We start from the raw sequence: 21,818 nt of genomic DNA, 5'->3' as shown, positions 1-21,818 counted from the left end.
TTGCGTGCTGATTAGCATGCTCGGAAGGCGGCGTGCCCTGCGTTTTATGGCATCGTTATTGCCTTCTATTATCTCCCCTCGGTCCATCCCCGCGGCTCCTGCACCGCGGCCGATAAACACGGGGGTCAGATGCCCGGGATCACCTCCAATTATTTCACTTCATTGTCCGCTAATAACGACCTCATTGTTTCCTGCCGCTCTCCTGTAATTAGAGGCAGAAGCCGAGCGATACGCAGCTGGCGACAATAGAGGCGCCGATACCGCGCTCCCTCTGCAAGTTAGATTTATGGACCTGTACTACAGAGCCGAATGAATCTCCTGCGCTCCTCTCCCAGCGCCGGTCACCATGGAAACCACATACACAGAGCCGCGGCGTTTCACCTCTGGTGATTCCGTCAGACGATTTTTTTATTTTTTTTTCCCTTTGTTGCCCCAGCTTAAGCAGCTGTCTTCCCAGCCTTTCATCACCAGAAAATTAATCATTGGCGCAGGTTTTTTTCCCCTCTCCTCTCTGCGTCTTCCTCATACAACATTTATGAACGTCTTTTTTTGCGCTGCAGAAATAAGAAGAAAAAAGTGGAATGAGCAGCGACTGAATAACAGATCTGTCACCAAATCCCAGGTAAATGCTGCCATTTTATACAGTGCGATAACTTTACACGGATGGGCAAGGCATCTCGAGGCGGCGGGAGCTGTACGCGGTGCAGATCTCACGCTCAAATATAAGGATAGCGCAGAATAGGGTTTCATTTTGGCCAATGTTCCCAGTCCAACTTGTCAGCCCATTTTGGATGCAACCTGATAACAATTGCACTCAGGATCAAATGTAATCTTTAGTTAGAAAATGAGCAGAAGGATTTCTCAACTTGTTTCTTATATAGCGCCATCATATTCTACAGCGTTGTACACTGGGCTGCGGAGTCGGTGTCATGGAAATTGAGGAGACGGAGGTTTGGCTTACCGACTCCACAGCACTGGTTGTACAGAGATCATCATTATTGACGTCTTTAATTTCCTGAGTTCAACTTTCTCAATGGTAATAAAATAAAAAAGTATGGTATATGAAAAATCAGTAAAATAAAAATTGCAACTAAATATTAATAAAAAAAAAAAAAAATTATAAACATGCTAACGGAATTGGTAAAAATAGATATGAAAGTATAAGAAAAATCATGTTAAAAAATGAAGAAGTGAAACTAAAAGTCAATGCAATGAATTAAAATCGGTAAACCACGTCTTAAAAAAATAAGAGGAAAAATCTGATAAATTTGAAAAAATATGAAAAAGCAGTAAAAAAAAAAATCTGACATTGTTGAATAAAAATAATCAATAAAATATAAGGGTAAAATATGAAAAAAAAGGAATAGAATAAGTGAAAAAAAAAATCTGAAAATCCTGTAAAAAAAAAAAAAAAGTAGTGAAACTGGAAAAGTAAAAACAATGAGTTAAAATAAGTAAACCACATCTTAATAATTAAATAAAAAACAGAAAATTCTGATAAATATATGTGAAGAAAAAAAACGAAAAAAGTAATCAATCAAAAATACAAATATAAGGAAAAATTCTGAAGAATAAAGGGAACGAATAAACAAAAAAAACAGACAAAATAGTAAAAAAAAAAAATCAGTAAGGAATGCATAAAAACAATCTGAAATAATTTTAACAAATCTTAAAAATAAACATAAAATAAAGAAAATAAAAAATTAGACACATTAGTAATTGGACATGAGCATCTGGTGCAAGTTTCTTGTTGAAGCAGAGCCGGCCATATACTCAGACTACCAGAGATCTGGTTATGAAGGACGCAGCGCCGCTGTAGGTGAGCAAACAATTAAGTGGCTGCCTGCTGGGTGGAGAGGAGCCGCTCATCTGTCAGGATAGATTAATACTCCATTTAGGGAGGGGATCCTGGCTCGGTAACGTCTTCTCTCTCTCTGATCGGGCCCGGCGTACCTCCACAGACACATCTTGGAGCGGGGCTGGTGTGCGGCTCGGCCTGCTCGGGTTTGGAGCCGCTACGCTTTACTGTTCCACACTACTTAGTCCCCTCCGGCCATGTTCCCATGTGCGAAAATGCTACATTTTTTCCGCTGCGTTTTTTCTGTGGGTTTCTGCACCATAAAATGCAATAGTAATCTCCTCTGAATATTGCTTTTAACGTTGAATTTCTTTTTCTAATGCTTTGCTCCTTTTTTGTGTTTTCATTTATTTTTTTTAATGTATTTTTTTCAAGCTCTCCATAAAAGACTCTCTAAATTAAAAAAAAAAAAACAGGAATGCAGAATTTGTGCAATGCAGGAACACAGCCTTATTGAGTCCTGTGATTTCCTCCAAGGACTCCTGCCGTCTGTTTAATATAAACACGGTTTGCGCTTTTCACGAATATCACCGCTGCCCGTGTTACATCTCGCCTCTCCGTGACCTTCCTCACTGTTTTGTCATTGATGCTGAATAAGACACTCTGCTGCAACAATACGAAGGATTAAAGGGGCCGGGGGCAGCGGATGTGTTGTAGTATTTTATTATATCAATGCTCTGTAGAGTGAATGGGCCGTATCCCCGTCACAGGAGTGCCCAGGCCAATGCTCCGCTGCTGGTAGACACTGTAGCTGACATTCTCACAATTTGCTTTATTTATTTTTTCACATCTTCATTGAGAAAAGACCCTTCTTCTCCCCAGAGCCGGGATCATCACATCATCCCCCACTAGTGTAAACGGCGACACTTCACATTCTCAGCTTTCTGACAACCAAACAAAATATGATGCAAAAAAAATTATCTCAGCCATATGGCTCGAGAAATGTGTCAGCGGACAAACTGCGCAAAGCCTCCGGGGCACTATCCCTCACGTGTCGAGTGTGTGCAGCAAAAAATCTGCATCGTGCTGAGAGGAGGAAAACTTTCCCAGATAGCTGGAAATTTACATCAGACGAAGACGATAATGTCACAACTCGACTGCAGACGTAGAGCGTAGAGGGTAACTGCGGCACCAGCAGAATAGTGAGTGCAGCTCTGGAGTATAATACAAGAAGTAACTCCGGATCAGTACAGGATCACTAATGTAATGTATGTACACAGTGACTGCACCAGCAGAATAGTGAGTGCAGCTCTGGGGTATAATACAGGATGTAACTCAGGATCAGTAATGTATGTACACAGTGACTGCACCAGCAGAATAGTGAGTGCAGCTCTGGATATAATACAGTATGTAACTCAGGATCAGTAGTGTAATACACAGTGACTGCACCAGCAGAATAGTGAGTGCAGCTCTGGAGTATAATACAGGATGTAACTCAGGATCAGTAATGTATGTACACAATGACTGCACCAGCAGAATAGTGAGTGCAGCTCTGGAGTATTATACAGGATGTAACTCAGGATCTGTAATGTTTGTACTCAGTGACTGCACCAGCAGAATAGTGAGTGCAGCTCTGGATATAATACAGGATGTAACTCAGGATCAGTAATGTATGTACTCAGTGACTGCACCAGCAGAATAGTGAGTGCAGCTCTGGATATAATACAGGATGTAACTCAGGATCAGTATTGTAATGTATGTACACAGTGACTGCACCAGCAGAATAGTGAGTGCAGCTCTGGCGTATAATACTGGATGTAACTCAGGATCAGTACAGGATCAGTAATGTATGTACACAGTGACTGCACCAGCAGAATAGTTAGTGCAGCTCTGGAGTATAATACAGGAATTAACCCAGGATCAGTAATGTAATGTATGTACACAGTGACTGCACCAGCAGAATAGTGAATGCAGCTCTGGAGTATAATACAGGATGTAACTTAGGATCAGTATTGTAATGTATGTACAGAGTGACTGCACCAGCAGAATAGTGAATGCAGCTCGGGAGTATAATACAGGATGTAACTCAGGATCAGTAATGTAATGTATGTACACAGTGACTGCACCAGCAGAATAGCGAGTGCAGCTCTGGAGTATAATACAGGATGTAACTCAGGATCAGTAATGTATGTACACGGTGACTGCACCAGCAGAATAGTGAGTGCAGCTCTGGAGTATAATGCCAGATCGGCTATAACTCCAGATTAGCAGTGGTCCTTAGTTTTCATGATGCCGGTAGACTTTGCCTCTACCGTGGCATTTGCAGCGTCTCTTTTTTTTTTAGCTTTGTTTATTGAAAATATACATAAGAGCAAACACATTTCCCATGTCCATGAACAGGAGTACACTTTGTTATTACACTGGTTTACAAAATTAGAAGCAACAGTGTATGAACTAGTAATGTCCAGCAATGTTACACTGTGGTTATATATTTCACATACATCTAACCACACGTTCTAACTTATCTCATTATATATTTACTGGATCGCATATTTTGCAGCGTCTTTGTTGATGAGAACACTGTGACCTCCCACATTGTAGTTCATCATTACTATCCTCTTGTCCCGCATCCTCTCCAGCATTGAATGAGTTAAGTTGCGCTTGATTAGACGTCTTTCTCCCTCCTGATTTATAATTGGTCCCTGGGAGAGAAGTCAATTACTTAATGTGCGCGCTTCTGAAGGCTGCATTGTGGAGCGTCCTTATCCATACGAGATACTGCGCCTCTTGTATTCAGCAACAGAGAAACAAACAAAATGAGCTAATTAATCTGACTGCCGAACGCTGGGAAACAATGCAGTGTAGTGGAGCGATAGCCAGCAGGAGATTCTCTGCAGGAGGTGCCTGGATCCTGTGCAGCCACTGTATGGAAGTGAGTGGGTAACACAGCCGTCCCCCCGTCACACCTGGACATACAGGATGCGTTACATCACAACACATAGGCAGATCAAGCATTGGACCGGCTCATGGTTCTTCCAAAATCTCATGCAAAAGAACCAAATTTTCTATCACCTGTAGCCCTCACTTAGCCTGGGACTGTACAGTGACGGGACTCAAAATCATTCTGCAAAGCTGCGATTTTGCTGTGGAAAAGAAAAACAACTGGAAATTGAACAGATTTGTGACTCTGTGTCGCAGTCGAAGGTCACAGTGTGTCACCATAGCAAGACGTTAGATGCGAGGTTGCAGCGCGCCTCATGTCGACAGGTGAGGTGCACTGTCTGCTACAGCAAGTAGTCCTAAATGCTGCAATGCTGGAGCCTGCGACCACCTGTAAGCGACCATTATTATTATTATTATTATTATTATTTATTGTTATAGCGCCATTTATTCCATGGCGCTTTACAAGTGAGGAGGGGTATACATAATAAAAACAAGTACAATAATCTTGAACAATACAAGTCATAACTGGTACAGTAGGAGAGAGGACCCTGCCCGCGAAGGCTCACAATCTACAAGGGATGGGTGAGGATACAGTAGGTGAGGGTAGAGCTGGTCATGCAGCGGTTTGGTCGATCGGTGGTTACTGCAGGTTGTAGGCTTGTCGGAAGAGGTGGGTCTTCAGATTCTTTTTGAAGGTTTCGATGGTGGGCGAGAGTCTGATGTGTTGTGGTAGAGGGTTCCAGAGTAGGGGTGATACGCGAGAGAAATCTTGTATACGATTGTGGGAAGAGGAGATAAGAGGGGAGTAGAGAAGGAGATCTTGTGAGGATCGGAGGTTGCGTGTAGGAAAGTACCGGGCGATGAGGTCACAGATGTATGGAGGAGACAGGTTGTGGATGGCTTTGTACGTCATGGTTAGGGTTTTGTACTGGAGTCTCTGGGCAATGGGGAGCCAGTGAAGGGATTGACAGAGGGGAGAGGCCGGAGAATAGCGGGGGGACAGGTGGATTAGTCGGGCAGCAGAGTTTAGAATAGATTGGAGGGGTGCGAGAGTGTTTGAGGGGAGGCCACAGAGCAGGAGGTTGCAGTAGTCAAGGCGAGAGATGATGAGGGCATGGACTAGGGTTTTTGCAGATTCTTGGTTGAGGAATGAACGGATTCGTGCAATATTTTTGAGTTGAAGTCGGCAGGAAGTGGAAAGGGCTTGGATATGTGGTTTGAAGGAGAGATCAGCGTCAAGGATAACCCCGAGGCAGCGAGCTTGTGGGACTTGGGAGAGTGGGCAGCCATTTACTGTAATGGATAGGTTCGTTGGGGGGGTCACGTGAGATGGGGGAAAGATGATGAATTCTGTTTTGTCCATGTTAAGTTTCAGAAATCTAGCGGAGAAGAAGGATGAAATAGTGGACAGACATTGAGGGATTCTGGTTAGTAGGGAGGTGATATCTGGTCCAGAGATGTAGATCTGTGTGTCATCAGCATAGAGGTGATACTGAAAGCCATGAGATTCTATGAGCTGTCCCAGGCCAAAGGTGTAAATGGAGAAGAGCAGGGGCCCAAGGACTGAACCTTGTGGGACTCCGACAGATAGGGGGCGAGGTGAGGAGGTGGTGTGTGAGTGGGAGACGCTGAATGTCCGGTCTGTTAGGTATGATGAGATCCAGGATAGGGCCATGCTCAATGCCAAGTGTCAGCCTGAGAGGGGTAAAGCCACCCGCACTTGAGTCTGGAGCAGCGGAAAATTCTGAAAATTTCTTTGTCGGGAACATTTCATGCCCATATTCCTGGTGCCACGTGTAGTCTGGTACAGGGGGAATCATGGCCGGCTGTGGCCTCCATGGTTCGGGCTCCTTGTTTTTATCTACCATGACATTTTCATGGTTTGGAGGCTTTTGATTTCTGACAACCGTTTGGACGAATGTCTTTTCTTGTTTCTGCAGATGCTGAACACTGGAAAGTAAGGGGTTTTCCAAGTTTCATTTGAACAGTTTAAATTGTTAGTCCAACTTGGAAAAAAAACACAAAAAAGGAATCTCTGGTAGGTTATTAAAATACGGTAATCTGAGGCTCTGGTGGTCTGTGCTGAGGCTGGAGGCTTGTCTATCTTATCACTGGGGCCTGTGATAGGCTGCTACGGTCAGGCAACATTGATGGGCACATCGGAGATGCCCCCAATGACACCAGGCCAGTCAAGTGACCGAAGAAAAAAGTGTCATTGCCTCCGGCCCCAATGCGCAGACCACCAGAGTGGTGTGCACTGGATCCAGGGGGAAGTGCGGGTGCTGATTTTATTTGTTTTTGTACTCATGACACAACTCCTGTAAATCATCCCATCAGATACCTGATTGTGACTCGGACCTTATCTCCTAACATTAGAGCCTATCCTCAGTTCTGCTCCTGTCGCTGACTGACAGAGAGAGATTTGTACTTGACTAATGTGTTGTGACAATCTGAAGGGTTGGTCCTAGATCCTGTATGTGCACAACAACAAACCAGAGATCTTGCAAATTTGAGAAAAATTGCAAAAAATGAAGAAAAACTCTGACCTACAGCTTTAGTCTGCGATGTTGCTCTGACTGTAGCGTCTGGGAAATGGCCTTTAGTGGGAACTTTCTGCAGCTTTTGTGCCATGAGCTGAAGATCCTGCCTGCTGACTGTGACCATCTGTGATCAGATCTGTGCTACCATGAGATGTAAGGAGCAGAATAATGTATCACAGATGTCCTTCCAGAACGTCCTTACTCCATGACTCATCGATCGCCCGAACCCATCTAATCCATCTGTGCCCTGCAAAATGCCCCATGTGTCAGGCTGCCGGACACAGTGACAGCGCCCTGGTCTGTGCGCCCCAGGCCGTGTGACACTAGTCCTCACACCCATTTCTCACCTTTCACACTTTATAAAGTCATTTCCATGATTTGTTGTGCGGAAATGTCTTAACTCCAAGGTAGAAGCTGGGTGACTGCTCCTGATGGAGGTGCATCGGTGGCCGTCAGGAACCAGGGTGTATATACCCCGGTGATTACCCGGCCCTTCATCTGTATGTAGGCATTCCATGGTTGTGTCAGCACGACGGGCTCGCATCTCCAGGATCGCTCTTCTTAGAGGATTATATGATTAGCCTCTCTGGCCCATTATCTCCGGTGTATAATCACTTTAAGATGCTTCTAGATACTTACCTGCTAAAGTACTTGAATGATTTGATCCCCACTCGCCGGCCCGTGCGCGGCATCATGTGGATGGCACTTGTGCACCTGTTCCCTACATTCGGGGCTGCTCTACGCTGACTGCTTTTTAATGCTGGAGAGGTACTTCACCGTGTAATTGTTCTCCGCAGCGGCTCGGCCGTCTTACTGGGGACTACAAGAGAATGGTGGTAAGATGGGATGATAGACGCCGCCGCAGCAGGGAAGGCGACACTCTGCCATCTGCTGCCTACCTTGTGGCTTTATTCGTTTTTTAATTTGCGTCTTTTTGAAGTTAATGTTTTGAGATGAAAGAATCAATTCGTGGGACATGTGACAACTTTTCTGTGGCTGCTGGACCGGAGCGCTGCAGACGGCTCCAAGCCTCAAGGGCTCTTCTGATTTGCAGACGTAACATCACTGCACACGTGACATAATGCCAGAGATGCCGACAGGTAGGAGGAGGCTAATAAGGCTCTCGTCTGTCGGCCACTGGACCCGGGTCCTGCTATTCGATTCTCTCAACTCCATTATCTTTCCTGTGTTTTTTTCTACCTTGTGGTTTTCGTTATCCAGATTTTTGAGACCAATTTATAATCTTCAACTATTACAAATGCCCTGAAATTTTTTCGCAACTGTACTTCAGTATCCTTGCATCTATGTATTTTTGGGAAGGGCAATATGTGACTTTTTACAGCTTTATTGCAATTTACGTAAAAAAAGAAAACAGACGAAATATGAGCATTTCTGATTTTGTGGAGTTTCTCAAACATTATCCAGTTTGTTGTGTTCGGTGCAAAATCCACCAGCGCAAAAAAGAAACACAAGACAAAGAAACATATCTTCAAGAAAACTGGAAAATGATGAGTTGATTTCATTTTTCAGATACTAATTTGCTGTCAGTGAATGAGACGCTGTCATGGAGGACAACCTGGCTGTGGACAATTGGGTGTCTTTTTTTTTTTTTTTACCTCCATCAGGTTTTTTTTTTTACTATATAGAAAACTTTTCAATGTCGAAGCGTCCTGCGAAGACTAAATGCTGCGTTTTTTTACATGTATAATGTTAGTGAAACAGACAGATTTGTGCCACTGCTGTAGAGGCATTGAGCTCACAGAGCATTGTCTATACTGGATGCAGTTGTATCCGCGTCTCAGCAGAGAGCCAGGATTATCGCCTCTAGATGGAAACGAACCTGTATTCATTCAATCAAAGCAAGTAGAGATCTTGAAAATCGGGATTGAAACTAAGTTTTTAAAGGAATTGTGTCATTCTGTGGACGGCTTTGGTCTGGCTGTACAGGCACATGTGCATTCAAAAAATGATACCTTTCTATACTAGCATAGAATCCATATGCAAATCAATCTGAAAGTGCACAGGGGCGTGTCAGTATTGTCAAGAGGCCTGCTTCAGACTTACATCAGGAGTCTGTGCACGCCTTACAGAAGGACAGAGCGAGAGTAAGGAGCGCTGTGTTGAGCTTACCTGCTGGAACGCAGGACCTGAAACATGCGACCTCCAGGGGAAGGGCAGGAGGCAGAGCCAGACGCCGAGTGGCGGCGGTGACCAGCGGAGCCGGAGAGTGGTTTGAACGTGCCGAAGTCAAGACGGGACATCGATGAAGTACCATGAAGGGATAAGACGTAAGCATGGTCGAGATGTAGCAAAGGGTCGGGGAGTCGAAGATAGCGGAGCAGTACAAACGGGGCAGACAGGAGGAAAGTTTGAGTACCAGAGTAAAGGTCAGAACCAGAAACAGACAATTAGCAGAGTCACAAGGCAAAGCACAGAACGAGAAAACAGACCGAGTCGTTCACAAGCAAGCAATCGGAGTAAACAGTATGCAAGCACACCAGGGGGTCAGACACACAGCCAAGACAGATGTATCACTGACAAGAATCCCCAGATGAAGGTGGGTAAATATAGCCCTCCCCAAACCAAAAGGAGGCTATACAAATTAACCCCGAGAGTACAGGGAAGGAACCCTGTCCACAACCATGACAGTACCCACATCTTAACGGGGGGCCACTGGACCCCCAGGCTTCTTCGGATGCCTGGCATGAAAAGCCCGAACCAACCGATCGGCATGCACTGAACTGGCCAAGACCCACAACCAATCCTCCGGACCATATTCCTTCCAGTGCACCAAATACTGCAGATTCCGACGCACCCCCGAGAATCAACGATGCACCCCAACTCATACTTCAGATGACCTTCCACCAACACAGGAGGAGTGACGGACGAGGAGTCCTCCTCGACCGCTCCCAATGGTTTCAAAACGGACCTGTGAAAAATGTTGGATATTTTGAAGCAGGCAGGAAGCTGTAACTTGTTGACTACCGGGTTGACAACCTCAATAATTTTGTATGGGCTAATGAACTTAAGACGCAGTTTGGCCAAGGGGACCTTAAGCTTAATATTGCGGGTAGATAACCACACCTTCTCGCCCACTCGGAACGCAGGACCCCACCCACTCCTCTTGTCCGCAAAAAATGTATACCTTCCCTGGGCCTTGTTGATGTTTCGCTGAACCTCCACCCACAGGGCTTTTAAGTGTTGCACAGTACCCTCCGCCCCTGGACAACATGAGTCCATGTGAGAAAACTCCCCAAAATACGGTTAAACCCATAATTGACCAGGAAGGGAGACATTACCGTGGACAGACTCATACGACTGTTGAAAGCAAACTCTGTCACGGGTAACGCATCACACCAGTCATCCTGTCTGGAAGATGCCAAACATCTCAGGATTTGCTCCAAGGACTGGTTATTGCGTTCGGTTTGCCTATTAGACTCCGGATGATAGGCAGGAAAAAAGAGAGAGTGATTCCCAACTTCTTACAAAAAGCCCTCCAAAACTTGGCCACAAACTGCTCACCTCTGTCAGACACCACATTAGTAGGCACACCATGCAGCACAAACAACCTGGCCAAGGTTTCAGCAGACGGTAAAGCGGGCAGCGGTACAAAATGAGCCTGTTTGGAAAATCTATGCACCACCACCCACACAACGGAGTTACCCCTGGATGGAGGGAGAGTAGTGATAAAATCCATGGACAAATGTGTCCATGGTCTATCCGGAATTAGTAAAGGCACCAATTCCCCGGCCGGCAATGAGAATTTTTAGAAAGGGCACAAACCCCACATGCAGACACCTTTTTGACATCTGCGACCAAAGAGGGCAACCAGAAAACTCTAGCAACTGCCTCCCGGGTGGCCAAAATCCCAAGATGAGCACTGAATACAGACTCCTGAAACTCCCGCAGGAGTCTAAAGGTACCTTCACACGAAACGACATTATAACGATATCGCTAGCAATCCGTGACGTTGCAGCGTCCTCGCTAGCGATATCGTTTCGTTTGACACGCAGCAGCGATCAGGATCCTGCTGTGATGTCGCTGGTCGCTGAATAAAGTCCAGAACTTTATTTGGTCGTCCGATCGCTGTGTATCGTTGTGTTTGAAAGCAAAAGCAACGATACCAGCGATATTTTACACTGGTAACCAGGGTAAACATCGGGTTACTAAGCGCAGGGCCGCGCTTAGTTACCCGATGTTTACCCTGGTTACTAGCGTAAAATGTAAAAAAAACAAACAGCACATACTCACATTGCGTCCCCTGCAGTCTGCTTCCTCCTCTGACTCAGCGCCGCAAAGTGAAAGTGAAAGCAGCACAGCGGTGACGTCACCGCTCTGCTCTCACTGTACGGCGCTCAGTCAGTCAGGAAGTGGACGCAGGGGGACGTGAATGTAAGTATGTGCTGTTTGTTTTTTTTAGATTTTACGCTGGTAACCAGGGTAAACATCGGGTTACTAAGCGCGGCCCTGCGCTTAGTTACCCGATGTTTACCCTGGTTACCAGGGGACCTCGGCATAGTTGATCGCTGGAGAGCGGTCTGTGTGACAGCTCTCCAGCGACCAAACAGCGACGCTGCAGCGATCGACATAGTTGTCGCTATCGCTGCAGCGTCGCTTCGTGTGAAGGTACCTTAAGACGGAATTGTCCCGGTACAAACAATTTCCTCGCAGGTTTATTATTCTGAGCCAGAGCCTGGGCCTAAAAAATTTCTCCAAATCAGATGAGGTTTTGGACACTACCACCCCGGGCTGAAGAATGGAGGATGGATGTTCAGGAGGAGACACCAGATCAAAGCTTCGGGACAATGCATCTGCCTTAACATTCTTAGACCCTGGACGGAAGGTGATGGAAAATTGAAATCGGGGAAAAAAAGCTACCACCGGGCCTGTCTGGGGGTCAATCTTTTGGCAACATTTTTGTGATCGGTTACAGCAGGAGTCTGTGCACACGTTACAGAAGGACAGAGAGAGAGTAAGGAGCGGTGCGGTGAGCTTACCTGCCGGAGTGCAGGACCTGAAACACATGACCTCCGGGGGAGTGGATGGAGGTGGAGCCAGACGCCGAGTAGTGGCGGTGACGGAGAGTAGTCTGAACGTGCCGAAGTCAAACCGGGACATCGATGAAGTACCAAAAAGTGATGAGACGTAAGCGTGGTCGAGACATAGCAAAAGGTTGGGGAGCCGAAGATAGCGGTGCAGTACAAACGGAGCAGACAGGAGGGAAGTTAGAGTACCAAGCCAAAGGTCAGAAACAGACAATTAGCACAGTCACAAGGAAAAGCACAGAACGAGAAACAGACAGTCGTACACAAGCAAGCAATCAGACTATACAGTATGTAAGCATACTAGAGGGTCAGACACACAGCCAAGACAGATGTATCACTGACAAGGATCCTCTGATGAAGGCGGGTAAATATAGCCCTCCCCAAACCAAACGGAGGCTATACAAATTAACCCCGAGAGGACAGGGACTGAACCCTGTCCACAACCATGACAAGTATACTTGTACTTGCACATCCTCAAGGAACTTCAATCCTGATTTGCATATGGTTTCGACACCATATTTCTCACTGTATCTTTACAAGAAAGTTGCTGTTTGTATTGGGGGAGGGTCATGCTGACAGGATCCCTTTAAGAAACTTGTAAAACTTTTTATATATACACTGATCAGATTTTAATGACCTCAAACAGGAGAAGCGCTTTAACTACATGCTGACCGTACACCGGGCCCAGATGCTGAGGAGGCCACAGACCGGTACCAGGGCCGAGTCCAGACCTCGTGTTATACATAGATGCCGAAGAAACGCTGATCTGCAGCTTTTGAGTGCAATCTGCGGGAATGGATTCCCGATGAGCGATATGTAACAGATTGATGCCGATAATCTTGCTCTGTACTTATAATGGGAATGTGAGAATAGAACATTGATGGAGACCACCGAGACGAGTCGGTACCCCCCTCCCCCTACAACAGCGAGTCCGCTGACACTGCGCCATTACAATCAGCGACCTCCAGCGAGCTGTGTCGGAATCAAAAATACCCTGGAAATTCCAGGTGAAAAAGAGTAAGAAAAATAAATAAGACAAGTGCTGCAGCTTGATTTTAATGGCTAATCCTGGTATAGTTGGGCTGTATTCACACTGTTGTGAGTTAAAGGCATCTTTGGTTGGAGAAATACCCCTTTTAAGCCGATTTCCCCAAACTTCCTTCTCTGCATTGTGTGATTCTTAGTAATTAAAGGGAGTTTCCAGAACTTGTACATTAATGTCCTATCCTTAGAATAAGTCATCAATATCACCCTGCACTCCCCGGATCAGCCAATTGCAACTTCCGCAGAGGCCAGATGTGAACAGTGTCCTACCCAGAACAGCACAGCTCCTAACACTGTCTAGTGGCCATACTGGGTAGTGCAGTTCAGCTTCTATTAAACTGCATGTGATCTGAGCTACAGGACCTGGAGTTCTGGGGTCTGCCCTGCACCAATATGATATCGATGACCTATCCAAAGGACATGGACATGACAATGGGACGTGGGCTCGTGGAACTCTACACAGTTCATTACAGATCCCCCATAGACCTGCATTAAACGCATCATCTCATTACCGAGTACAGATGTTTTCATGAAGCGGCTGCATCTGACCAGGGAAAACACAAGACGCCGCTCGTCCCTCGCTGCATCTGATCAGGGAAAACACGAAGCCCCGCTCGTCCCTCGCTGCATCTGATCGGGAAAAACACGAGGCCCCGCTCGTCCCTCGCTGCATCTGATCGGGAAAAACACGAAGCCCCGCTCGTCCCTCGCTGCATCTGATCGGGAAAAACACGAAGCCCCGCTCGTCCCTTGCTGCATCTGATCGGGAAAAACACGAGGCCCCGCTCGTCCCTCGCTGCATCTGATCAGGGAAAACACGAAGCCCCGCTCGTCCCTCGCTGCATCTGATCGGGAAAAACACGAGGCCCCGCTCGTCCCTCGCTGCATCTGATCGGGAAAAACACGAGGCCCCGCTCATCCCTCACTGCATCTGACCGGGGAAAACGCGAGGCGCCGCTCGTCCCTCGCTGCATCTGACCGCGAAAAACACGAAGCCCCGCTCGTCCCTAGCTGCATCTGACCGGGAAAAACACGAAGCCCCGCTCGTCCCTAGCTGCATCTGACCGGGAAAAACACGAGTCCCCGCTCGTCCCTCGCTGCATCTGACCGGGAAAAACACGAGTCCCCGCTCGTCCCTCGCTGCATCTGACCGGGAAAAACACGAGTCCCCGCTCGTCCCTCGCTGCATCTGACCGGGGAAAACACGAGTCCCCGCTCGTCCCTCGCTGCATCTGACCGGGGAAAACACGAGTCCCCGCTCGTCCCTAGCTGCATCTGACCGGGGAAAACACGAGTCCCCGCTCGTCCCTCGCTGCATCTGACCGGGGAAAACACGAGTCCCCGCTCGTCCCTCGCTGCATCTGACCGGGGAAAACACGAGGCGCCGCTCGTCCCTCGCTGCATCTGACCGGGGAAAACACGAGGCGCCGCTCGTCCCTTGTTGCCACAGGGACATTTCAACGTTCACAAAGAGCTCGGATGATTAATATGAGGGCCGGACGGTCTCCTTGACATATAAGTATTTACAGACACGTGGTAAAATAATTTCATCGTGAGAAGTGACCATTTATTGCGGGAGACGACCATTAAAGAGAACGGCGCCCGTGACGCTGATTAATCTGCTTTACTTCATTTCAGAATTGTCGCGGGGAAAAAAGCAAACGTGCCGTCCTGTCTGGGAAACTAGATTCGTTAGTAATCCGTCTCGAGGGAAAGGACGCTAACAGAATACATCAGACTGATTGCGTGTTAGTAGTTAAGCGAAGACCCGGCGTCCTGAGTGCCCTAATTATCAGCGGTCGCTCCCAGCGAAGCCTTTTTTTGTGCCATTAAAGGGGTCTCCGATTAATAAAGCTGAACTGTTGCATAACACAAAACTCTGCAGCTTTCTGATACGCTTCGTGTTAGAATTTCTCACCATTTTCACCATCTCTGCTTGCAGTCAGTGAAGGAAAACGAATTCAAGGCTACAAACTGTACAATCCCAATACTGGTTGCTTTCTGGTACAATTGTGTCCAGATATAATTAGGACCCCTTGTAGCAATCCTTCACCGATGTGGATTTCATCAACTAAATGGAATTTAGAAGGTTTCCATTTACTGATGAGAAGCATAAATCTTAGAAATGCCACCCTCTGTAGCTGGCTGGGCTTTGCATTACTCCAGTATTAGACTCTCTTTTAGTTCGGACCACTGCGTTGTAGTGTGAATCCCACGCAGATTTATCCAGGCGTCGCCAATCACTGACCGCGTTAAAGCGAGTGAAGCGAATTCTCTCATAATTGGAGAACACGGCGAGGATTTTATTAATGCCCAGTAATGGGAAACATGATAACGGCCGTCGCGATCAGAAGTAATGACTGCAGCATCCGGGGTATTAGCCGCAGTGAAGGAGCGCAACAGTAGTCTGTGATGAGACCATGATACTGATGGAGGCTTGTGCCTCCCCCACTCGGAAATCCTGGGTAAAGGAGAACTCCCATCCCTCCTCAGGTTCACAGAATGGGCCCATCCTTGTACAAAACTGCATTTATATTACTACAACTCCCAGCATCCCCTGCTGTTCAGTGTCTGCAGCGCCTCTGGGGAGTTGTATTCTGTATGTCTTTACACCCATATGATGCGGAAATTATTCATCATCCCCCCCCTGCTTTACAGGGGCTCAGCAATAAAAGCGGGGTCTGTCTAGGACTATGTGCACACCAGACCTTTACTGCAGACCCCCTCTGTGGATTGCTAAAACAGGTTAAGCATCATTAAAGGGGTGAAATCTGTGGCTGCATCCTCACAGCGCAGAGCATGCACCTCAAGGATTCACTCGTGGCATAATGCAGTGACAATCTGTTTTTGCAACTGAGAAGCCATCGGTTCTTCTGTGAGTTTCACTATCTCCGCTTGCTGTCAGTGAATGTCATTTGTATCACATTTGCATCCAGGGGCATAAAGCTTGTCCAAATCCGAGGAGCACAAGAGACGATATTTTTAGGGGGGAAACGCATCACTGAAAAGGGGCTGAATATGATTTATGTGATTGAGCCCCGGCTTCTCTGTAATCTCACAGTAGGTATATTACCGTCCTGACGTCGGAGAGGCTGATTAATGTCACCGGCGATCATCGCACTGGCCTGATCCTCTGTGGGTTCTCAGCAAACACCAAATACACGTCTGAAATTGAAAGCAAATGTCAGAATCAGATAATGGAAATAATGGCAGCCGATCTGTGCATGTGATGCTCCGGGTGTATTCACCCTTTATAAGCCGATGGTCAGTCATATTCCAGCGATGTCGGAGGTCACACACCATCACATCATTTAACATCAGCACCCCCATCCTCCTCCCACAATCAGAGAGTCTCTGGTAAAATTGTTGCAGCTGATCTGTTCAGCTCAGAGGATTGGCAACATCAGATGCATTGTAACAAACCCTCAGCTGTGTGTGCAGGACTATGTCCTGATGCATTTTCAGTCATGAAAACCTCAAAATTACGATGAATGAAACCACAAAACTAAGAAGGACAAGCAAGTTGTCACACGTGCCTGTGGGTTGTAGTCCGTTTATTCACCACTCTGGCAAATGGACATCTCCTTTAAGAAAAATACTGGGTACCATAGGTTAAAGCAGAAGGTCTGATTATTATGGATGAGTTAATAAAGGGATATTACTGCCTCACGCATTATATATGTCATACTTAAGGGGATACATTTCACACGCTCGCAAAGTCTCAATCTCGAATAGCAATATCTCCTCTATACTATTGGGGTCCCCCACCAGTCTCTAGGTGGTGTCTTCCAACAGGGGTGGGGTTCATGTGATTGCTGCAGCTTATCAGCAGGCAATGATTGGCTGCAGCGGTCACTTTTCATCTGAGCCAGAACACTTTGCCTCGTACCTCTGTCTTCTGGCTTGGATGGAGTATGTTAGCACCCCCATCAGACCCTTTCTTTCTTTAGGTAGTAGATGACCCCTTTAAGGACAATACCGTAATACTAGTGGACCCTCTGTACTAACCGTCTGTTTCTCTTGCAGGGAGGTGGATGGCGATTCGGACGGACTCGTCTGCTACAAAGACTTTGAGTATGTTCTGAATTACTGCGAGGACGAAGATTAGACCCACTAATTACCTAACTTAACGAGCATTTTTCCCCTAATATCCCAGTAAGTAGAAGTCGGAGTCATCGGAGTCTGTCAGACTGTTACGTGTGTTTATCTCTTGCTGGAAAAGCCGGGTGACTACTAATAAGACTGTTGGAGGTGTCACCCAGCGCTCCTGGGGTCCTCAATGGAAAATCCGCCTCTTCATGGCCCAATCGGAGAGAGTGTCACTAGATTTCTCATTCAGGACCCCCGCCTCTGCTCATCACGGCCATGTTGGTCATTAGCCACCATGTTGTTATGGGATAAGTGCCCTTTAAGGCCTGGCTTTCTCACCTGTTTCACAAAGGGATTGGAGAGTCCCAGAAGGGGGTCCCTCTATCCCCGTCCACCAGCAGAATCCGCATTGCTGGCAACTCAAGTATGGAAACCAAGATGATCGTGCAGAAAGAAGGAAATTGAATCCGGTCTGGCTAGGGCTGCTAGGCAGCGCGGCGTACACACGCGCTCTCCCGGGCAAGTGCCGACCTTGCTACTGTAACAAGTAAAATCTCTGGAGCCGCAGTCAGGAGAACTGGAGCAGGTGCAGAAGTGCCGTCTTGGGTCACAAGCGCCGGGGGGTCGTCCGGATCAAACAGAAATGCGTTCCTCAGACAAGAGGCTCTCCAATCTGCCGCCTGTCCTTTTACCGTCTCCTCCACTTCTGCAGGCAGAGAGAAAATAAAAGGACATCCATAAACAGCAGCAGTTGTCTTGATATTTACACCACAAACCAGAGGAAGGATCATTAGAGGCGAACGCTAGTTCCTCAGATCTGCGGATCAAACCATAGCAGGAATATGAGAAAAACAACCCAGAGAGGCGCTTTATTCTTGCGTTTTGCTGTTTGGGGTTTTTTATTCTTGGTATTTAAGTGGTAAAGAGCCAATAAGGAAGAAATCTGTAATGCGCCCATAAGGGGTTAAACTAGCGGATACAAAGATCTCCCACTATATAAATCCCTTATGTTATAGATTGCAAGTAAAAATGGATATCACACGGACGTCTTCCTCTTGCATCTGACCATTCCCTTCACACTTGAAGGATCCGAAAGATTAGGATTGGGCAAAATGATTTGCAGGAGCCTGATCCAGGGGCTGTGGTGGTAGTCAGTGCGAAGACCAGCAATCCTCCCCCTGCTTCTCCCCTCTGCACACCAGTAGGCCAGGTGCGATGTAGTAATGATGTCCAATCAGGCCTATTAGGCAGGAGGAGGCTTGTAGGGCTTTGGTCCAGCGGCTATGGACTACCGACTTGGCCACTGGACCAGTGTTTTGCGATTCTTTTTGCTTGCCTCTGGTAAAAATGGGTTATGATAGGAGATAAAATGAGCTATATATGTCCATGGTTGGCACACAGACTAAAAACTCATGTCAATACATCCTTAACCAATGTTTGGAGGGCTGTCATCGGCGCCTAGCATTCAGCTGAAATGGACATCTGGGAGGAGAAGCTCTCAGCCAATCAGCAGCACTGCAGTTGTTCTTGACAACTTCCTTGACATGTCCTTTTCAGTTGAATGCCAGACATAGAGGTGCCCCAACTTTAATTTCCAGTTCTGTAGTTTGGAGCAGCCACTGGTTTAACCTTGTCATAAAATATTAAATTGCCATATTGACTTATTTCAATGGGGTCTTCTAATGATGGCTGCCATTTTTGGAGCACCTATTCGTGGGGGCCACAACTTGCCTGTGACAGTCCACATAAAGAGGCGGCAGCTCATCGCATTATTCAGCTAATGGAAAATTACTTAGAGGACGTTGTAGCCAGAATCATCAGGCCCATAAATCAGAGCTGACAGAAAGCAGCGGCCACGTTACATATCAGCAAATTCTGCACCTACAGTCTGGAAATGGCTCCTGGATAAGAAAGGTGGGATCAATGGCTGATCAACGAAGCCCACTTTGGAGAACTACAAGTCACAGCACATAATGTCAGTAAAGCCTATGAAGTCCATGGTGCAGTTCTTGACTCGAGAGGTACAAACCCCATAGTTATACATCATGAATGGATCTAGAGCAATGTTCATCCTTGTCCACCTGGTTCATGTACTACTAGAGACATCAGCAGAGCGTGTTCACATTTATATATTTATTACATGTGCTGGGAAAACTCCGGGGTCTTCTAGTACCTGCCAAAATAAAGGACCCAAGCCAAGCAGCATGATGTTATGTGGCCGGGGCATTTAAATGTTACAGGTCCCTCATCCCCCTGTTGTCTCATCTCCGCAGCGGCCCACCCATTCTATAATCAGCACAGATAAACTGCACCGGGAAGTAAATTGTATCGGACTAGAAATCCTATTGGCTTATGTGATTTAGTAACCGCACATTCAATTCAGGCTGCAATATCTGAATGGAGACGGCGCTCTCCACTCTGCCAATAAGGGTGAAATGTAATTACCTCTGCTGGAATCCTCTCCATCGTAACTCGTAATGTGGTAGTCGCTATCCCCCAAAACCGACAGGAGCCAGAGGGGCTCAACCAACGACAGCAGCACTTCATGCCAAAGGAAAAGCCGTGCACTGCTGAAAAAGTGATAAGTCTTCACTCCATCCGGAAATCTGTCTCTTTCTGATTTAAGCGAGAACTGGAAAACACAAACAAGACCTAAAAATCCTCTAATGATATGATTCTGTTACAGCAGAATAGTGAGTGCAGCTCTGGGGTATAATACGGGATGGAACTCAGGATCAATACAGGCTTAGTAATGGATGTACACAGTGACTGCACCAGCAGAATAGTGAGTGCAGCTCTGGAGTATAATACAGGATGTAACTCAGGATCAGTAATGTAATGTATGTACACAGTGACTGCACCAGCAGGATAGTGAGTGCTGCTCTGGAGTATAATACAGGATGTAACTCAGGATCAGTTCAGGATCAGTAATGTATGTGCACAGTGACTGCACCAGCAGAATAGTGAGTGCAGCTCTGGGGTATAATACAGGATGTAACTCAGGATCAGTAATGTAATGTATGTACACAGTGACTGCACCAGCAGAATAGTGAGTGCAGCTCTGGAGTATAATACAGGATGTAACTCAGGATCAGTAATGTAATGTATGTACACAGTGACTGCACCAGCAGAATAGTGAGTGCTGCTCTGGAGTATAATACAGGATGTAACTCAGGATCAGTAATGTAATGTATGTACACAGTGACTGCACCAGCAGAATAGTGAGTGCTGCTCTGGAGTATAATACAGGATGTAACTCAGGATCAGTAATGTAATGTATGTACACAGTGACTGCACCAGCAGGATAGTGAGTGCTGCTCTGGAGTATAATACAGGATGTAACTCAGGATCAGTTCAGGATCAGTAATGTATGTGCACAGTGACTGCACCAGCAGAATAGTGAGTGCAGCTCTGGGGTATAATACAGGATGTAACTCAGGATCAGTAATGTAATGTATGTACACAGTGACTGCACCAGCAGAATAGTGAGTGCAGCTCTGGAGTATAATACAGGATGTAACTCCGGATCAGTAATGTATGTACACAGTGACTGCACCAGCAGAATAGTGAGTGCAGCTCTGGGGTATAATACAGGATGTAACTCAGGATCAGTAATGTAATGTATGTGCACAGTGACTGCACCAGCAGAATAGTGAGTGCAGCTCTGGAGTATAATACAGGATGTAACTCAGGATCAGTTCAGGATCAGTAATGTATGTACACAGCAGAATAGTGAGCGCAGCCCTGGAGTATATTTACAGACTGGAAATTGTTGTGGAGAACATGACATGAGATGGCATTACTGGGGAAATCAGGAAGGCTTGAAATTGCTTTATCTGCATCGGTGCGTAGCCTCCGTAGGAAGGACAACAACGCGCGCTCAGATAATATGTACATTCGGGGCCCATTCATTGATTTCTGTGTGCACAGGGATCTGGATGACTGTACATGTTGCTCAGCACCTGGGACATACACAATGCTCAGGAAATGTTTACCCTGCGTGGTAGTGACGGCTTTCCAGCCCGACATTGAAAGACCTTATATAATATAGCCATGGAGTCTGCCTTGATGATGGAATGAGGCACTCCTGAGGATGGGGGTCTGTAAAGTGATACCACTGGACTTTAGGGATTTACTAAAAATGTGTATTCAGATATAATACGACGTAACAGTAGGATTTTGTAATGGAAACTCCTCACAATTCATCTCCTGATCCTTAGGGCTCTTCATTCAGTGGATTTATTCTGTCCTTGCAATATGTTCTGTGTAATGACCTCCTGCTCATGCTTAGACACATCGGCCAGTCGAAGCAAGTAGAGCTGCAGTGTAAAGCATAAAGGTTAAGACTAAGGCTGGGGT

General features: G+C 46.5%; 1 protein-coding gene across 2 annotated transcripts in view; it reads left to right on the top strand.

The window, feature by feature from the left end:
- The window catches only part of EFCAB11 (EF-hand calcium binding domain 11), a 33,615-nt gene extending 15,115 nt beyond the window's left edge, over nt 1–18,500 (top strand). Inside the window, exons 6-7 of one of the 2 annotated variants that reach the window (XM_077267716.1) lie at nt 561–622; nt 17,397–18,500. In XM_077267716.1, the coding sequence (XP_077123831.1) occupies nt 561–585 (25 nt within the window). In that variant the 3' untranslated portion in view covers nt 586–622; nt 17,397–18,500. The remainder of the gene's footprint in view (nt 1–560; nt 623–17,396) is intronic. The other variant, XM_077267710.1, reaches the window with a different exon arrangement.
- Nucleotides 18,501–21,818: the final 3,318 nt, after the last annotated feature.

This window comes from Ranitomeya variabilis, chromosome 1, assembly GCF_051348905.1.
Source record: "Ranitomeya variabilis isolate aRanVar5 chromosome 1, aRanVar5.hap1, whole genome shotgun sequence".
NCBI classification, from domain to species: Eukaryota; Metazoa; Chordata; class Amphibia; order Anura; family Dendrobatidae; genus Ranitomeya; species Ranitomeya variabilis.
The sequence above is the reverse complement of the archived record's forward strand: the minus strand, read 5'-3'. Positions and strand labels throughout refer to the sequence as shown.